The following is a 5342-nucleotide window of genomic DNA, read 5'->3' as shown; positions in this document are numbered from 1 at the left end:
AATTCACATGATCACTTGTTCATCAGTCACAAGCCCAATAGAACATACGACCCAGAACCATAAAAGAACAGAGTAGCCAGACAGGAACCACACAAGACAGTAACTGAAAGGGAATGCCATAACAGCATTAACAACTCTGACAAATACTATGATAAATGTTAGGCCCAGTTTCAACACTGATGGAAATCCCAAAGATATAACAGCACAAGTAACATACCAACCAAAGCAAGTGAGAGAACTAATGATTTATGTTTGGACAAGCTAGTGTCGGTACATCCACCACATAAAAACAACAAATTGATCCAGTTCATGAGCAAGATGGATTTTTCTATGATCCAATATAACGACCAACATGCAAAATCAAGTGCCAATATGCAGGATTACATGTCTTAAAGAAAGCAAAGGAACTGAAAAGGCTGAACCCATACCAAACAGCCTATCACATGCTTAGCAACTTTCAAGCCATGATCTTAGCCGACCTCATGTAAAGACTGTCCACAACCTTTCCGACATTTGAAATGGTTTCTAGTGTAGCAGGGAAGATGGCCTCTGTCTTCTGATCCTCGAAGATAATGAGGCAACCAGCACCTTGATCCAGAGTACCAGCAAATTTCTTGTCTAGAATCATCTGCGACAGCTTCTTCTCAACATCATCAACCGCCAATTCAATCATCTGTGCAACATGCCCAATCTCCACCCTCGAGTAGGGCTCAATCAACCTGCACAGATTCTGCTCCAGGAGGGTATCATACAGAGAGGAAAGATGCCTGTGAACAATAGGGTCCTCCTCAAGCTGGGCTTTGAAATCACGGAGGGCAGTTTCAAAGTACTTGAGAGATCTTTTAGAGTAGGCATCAGCTACAGCTTTCATAGCATCAACATCCGGACCGACATACTTTAGGCTAGCCTTAGAAGAGATTATTCCAGCAACATCATCAGCTTGGTTAACCATTATCTTGCACAAGAGCATGTACTTCAAGCTGAAGATAGCTCTTGGGTCATCCAGTGCATTGAAAGCTTCAAATGCTTCAAAGAAGTAGCTGTAAGCAGTTTTGTAATCCTTTTCTTCTGCGTGAAGGATTCCACTCTGCAGATCAATAGTGCCCTGCTGAGCTGGTGGAACATAGATGGCATTCGCCGCTGTCCTTGCAGCAGTCAACGAGGCTTTGGCCTTTGGCAGGTTTCTCAGAGAGAAGTGGAGTTTGCTCTCCAACAGGTCTATGTCCACAAGGAGCAACTTGTCATCAAGTCTCCTGACTTCCTTAATAAGACCAGTAAGGAGAGTCAGGGCTTCAGTGTATTCCTTATTCTCTAGCAGAAGTGCCGCTAACCTTGCCTCCACACGCTGCCTAAGGAACGTACGCTTCTCTGCACGGGTCCATTCCACCATCTCTTTGCACAGTGAGATCTGGAGATCAGATGTTCCAGGAATCTTGGAAACAGCATCAATGATTCCACGGACAATTTTCGCAGTCTTGGCCTTGGGAATCAGTGAGAAAAACGGCCTGAGCTGGGTCAAAAGGTTTCGCAGCTCCTCAGCTCTGCTCTCTTCAGTGAGGTAATTTGTAAGGTTAGTAATTGCAAGTTCTTTTGTTCTCAGTGCATCTGCAGAAGAAGATGGGTCTTGAATCACACGGTAAAGGATCGAAATTGACTCCGAAGCATTCTTAGCCTCCTGAGCCATTGCAATTGACTCAGTAGTAGCAGGAAGGTATGATGACTCCATTGAAGAAGACATGGCCACACGCTGAACTGACAGTAAAATAAACAGAAGTTACTTAGTACTATAAAATATTAGAGTAAATCAGAATTTTCTAGAACAAAGGTATGGGGATGTCAAAGTAACACAAGGAACTAGATAATGCAGAGTGCACACATGAATTTCCTACATGATGCCTCCAACTAACAGAGTTAAAAAGGCGGCGTGCATGAATTTCCAATCAATACATATGACTTCTTCTGAAAGCAAGGAAAATATAGTTTAGCACAAGGTTTTCGAGTAGATGAGTCGACGAGTCGCTCGGGGGGAGCGACTCTAGACTAGTCGTGACTAGTCTAGACTCATGGTCGATGAGTCGACATGCAACGAGTCGACGTGAGTTAAGCAATAGAAAGTAGGTACAATAAAACCAGCCTTGTTCTTGAGTGGTTCCAATTCAGCCCTCAACTCTTCATCATGCACAACCACCCTTGTTCATGCACAACCAGGGGAGGAGCAGACCCCCACCACCACCAACAACAACAACCAGGGGAGGAGAGGAGGAGCAGACCAGCAGCAGCAACAACCAGGGGATGAGGGGAGGAGCATACCAGCAGCAGCAACCAGGGGAGGAGGGGAGGAGCATACCAGCAAGAGCAGCAACCAGGGGAGGAGAAGACCAGCAAGAGCAGCAACCAGGGGAGGAGCAGACCAGCAGCAGCAACCAGGGGAGGAGCAGCAAGCCAGCAACCAGGGGAGGCGGCGGCTGCCAAGGAGAGGGTTGGGTCGGGGGAGGGGAACATGTTCGATCTAGGTTTCCACGGGGGATGGTTCGATACAGTAAAAAAACATATGACAGGCCGGCCCAAAAAAATTGAGTCGTTCGACCCAAAAAACACGACTAGTCGTGACTAGTCGAGACTAGTCGCTCGAGTCGCTCGACTCATCCCATGAGTCGAGTCGCCAGGCTGAGTCGACCCTGCCAGTGCGACTCACAGACTAGTCGACGACTAGTCGCGACTAGTCGAGCGACTCAAAAACAGAGGTTTAGCAATTATCTAAGATGGGCCTATCACTATCTGGAATATCTAAGCGGGCACATGATCTTGACATTTACAAATTCAGCAACATTGCAACTGCATGTGGGGAAGACACTCACCTTGCATCTCCATATAATAGTTCTAGTCAAAAGAAGCTACTACAAGCAAACCTCATTCAATGTTGTTTCAATTTAGTTAGGTAGTGTAACCATGTTCTTTAGATCTGCAGGGTAATTCCCAGAGTGCAACACTGGGCAGAATAAATCGTCTCTCAACAGTGTCCCAAGATCTAACTGGACAAAGAATCATCCGGGGTGTTAAGTTGGAATAAATCAAAATTGATATAGTGCACGGAGCATATCATGGTAAAACGCAGTGCTACCAGTGCCTCTTATAACTCAAGTAGAATTGACAATACCCTTCACCAAGCTAGGTCCGTAACAAGAATTCCTAAGCCTATTTACCGTAACCAGAATCCCTAAACCCTAATCTCAGAATAAACAGCCAAGACAGGGGAAAACCATGCTGCCCTTAGCGAGATCCAATATCTCCACTCTAACAAAGCACACAGGCTTGCAGTACACACCAGGTCGAGCCAGCACCTGATCTCTGCGTAGTAGTACTAACAAAGACCACTCGGGCCGCAACAGTAAAATCCAGAACAAACTACCCACCAAAGCACAGATTTATTTATTTTTGCGTCAGATTGCTAACGCGATGGGAAATCATACACTAAAAGTCTCGGAATAATCCAGGGAAGTTAGGGTTTGTTACCAACAGAAGGAAGCGATCCGAGCACGGATGGATCTGTCCAGTAGCGCGGAGGTGGACGACGACGAGTGGGAGAGGGGGCACTCCTTCGAGGTGGCGTGCCTCCGGGGACGGAGAGCAGGAGGCGTGTTCCGGCCTTCCGGGGGAGAACTCGGCGGTGTTGGCGTGAGAAATCTGGGGGAGACGAACGGGGAAGCCAGTCGAGCTAACAAAGGGAGAGGGGGCGAGAGTAATCTTGGTGTTTCCGGGAGTGTTTTCGCACAATTAGAGCGGGCCGAATAATCGAATACGTTCTCAGGTACAGCCTACAGGATTGTTGGGCTTACTAGTACTAAGGCCATGTAAGGATTGCGTGCAGGCGACTATTTAGAAGCCTACTGTTGACACCTGATTTTGACAAGATACAAAGTGAAAGGGTTTTCAACATGAGAAAATTTCATATCGCCGAGTGGAATAACTTTGATGTTTAGGCTATCGACATTCGACCTCATCTCAGTGGCCGAAGCTGTACTCCGAGTGACAAAATTTAATATTCTGAGTGCTTTTCGGCCGATTACGTCCTCAATATGACCTCAGATGAAGGAGTGCTCTAAAGGAATTGTCTTCGTCTCGTCGAGACAGTCGATTTTCATATATAAATCATCTCAATCCGGGTTCATATGCAAAAGTTATAGTCAATACGGTCTGGACAGGTCAGAGACCAAAATATTACGCTTGACACCAGACACATGTTGATAAGTGTCTGACGCAATGCGTGAGCAATTCGGCCTTCAAGACGGCCTTGAATTGAAAAACCTTCAACACGGAAAAGTTTCGTCTCGTCGAGCCGATCGATTTTCATATATAATTCGTCTCAATCCGAGGTCGTATGAGACTTGGAGAGACAAATCAAGATCAGGCTATGTTTTTGGTCGAGTGAAAAACTTACCATCCGAGTGAAAACTCACCGGTCGAGTGAAAACCTACCGATCGAGTAAAAGGTCGAGTGAAAACCTACCGATCGAGTAAAAGGTCGAGTGAAAACCTACCGATCGAGTAAAAGGTCGAAAGCCTACCGATGAGTAAAAGGTCGAGCGAAAACCTACCGATCGAGTAAAAAGTCGAGTGAAAACCTACCGATCGAGTAAAAGGTCGATTGAGTAAAAGGTCGAGTGAAAATTGGTCGATCAAGTAAAAGATTGTCTTCCGACTGAAAATGTGGTCATCATCCGAGTGAAAGATTGTCTTCCGAGTGAAAATATAGTCATCCGAGTGAAAAGGTCCAGTCGAGTAAAGACTCTAATATCCGAGTGGATGAGCTCAAATCCGAGTGAAACTGAACATGTGCCCAAAAGTTTATCAAGATAATCTCGGATGAAGAAGTGTTCAATACAGAAGTTGTGCGTATCATCAAGACGGTAAACTTTGGTTTTGGAGTCATCGTCATCAGAGATAGTATATGACCTGCAAATTCACTACAACACTCGGATAATTCAGTCTACCGCAAGACCGAGTCCGACTGGAAGGTAAAAACGACCTCGAAAAGTATTCAAGATGGCTTTATTTGAAAAAGTGGTCAACATGAGAGTTGTTCGTATCGTCGAGGCGCACAAGTTTGATGTTTGGGCCATCTTGATCGGAGGTCATATGGAGGCTCGGCGGCCTGCACAAGGAGGAAGACAGAAGTTGGGCCAGATTCAGACTGAATCCGAGTTGGAATAGAACTAGGACTCTAGGACGCGAATTGATGTAATTTTTCTTGTAAGGAAAGCCTAGATGAATCCTTTACTTGTACGGGAAGTCCAGCCGCCTCTTATATATGTTGGGGGTGACGGCCGATTGAACAACACACA

General features: G+C 45.8%; 1 protein-coding gene across 2 annotated transcripts; it reads right to left on the bottom strand.

The window, feature by feature from the left end:
- Positions 1 to 230: 230 nt before the first annotated feature.
- On the bottom strand, positions 231 to 3817 carry LOC123045563 (26S proteasome non-ATPase regulatory subunit 11 homolog). 2 transcript variants are annotated; one of them, XM_044468671.1, is made up of 2 exons: positions 3514 to 3817; positions 231 to 1752 (listed from the first exon to the last, which is right to left on the bottom strand). In XM_044468671.1, the coding sequence occupies exon 2, from the start codon at positions 1736 to 1738 to the stop codon at positions 458 to 460; it is 1281 nt and encodes a 426-aa protein (XP_044324606.1). In that variant the 5' UTR covers positions 1739 to 1752; positions 3514 to 3817; the 3' UTR covers positions 231 to 457. The 2 variants fall into 2 exon arrangements, with proteins under 2 accessions (XP_044324606.1, XP_044324607.1); XM_044468672.1 differs by having other exon boundaries at positions 231 to 1747; positions 3514 to 3814.
- Between the last annotated feature and the right edge of the window lie 1525 nt (positions 3818 to 5342).

The sequence above is a fragment of the Triticum aestivum genome, chromosome 2B, assembly GCF_018294505.1.
Source record: "Triticum aestivum cultivar Chinese Spring chromosome 2B, IWGSC CS RefSeq v2.1, whole genome shotgun sequence".
NCBI classification, from domain to species: domain Eukaryota; kingdom Viridiplantae; phylum Streptophyta; class Magnoliopsida; order Poales; family Poaceae; genus Triticum; species Triticum aestivum.
The sequence above is the reverse complement of the archived record's forward strand: the minus strand, read 5'-3'. Positions and strand labels throughout refer to the sequence as shown.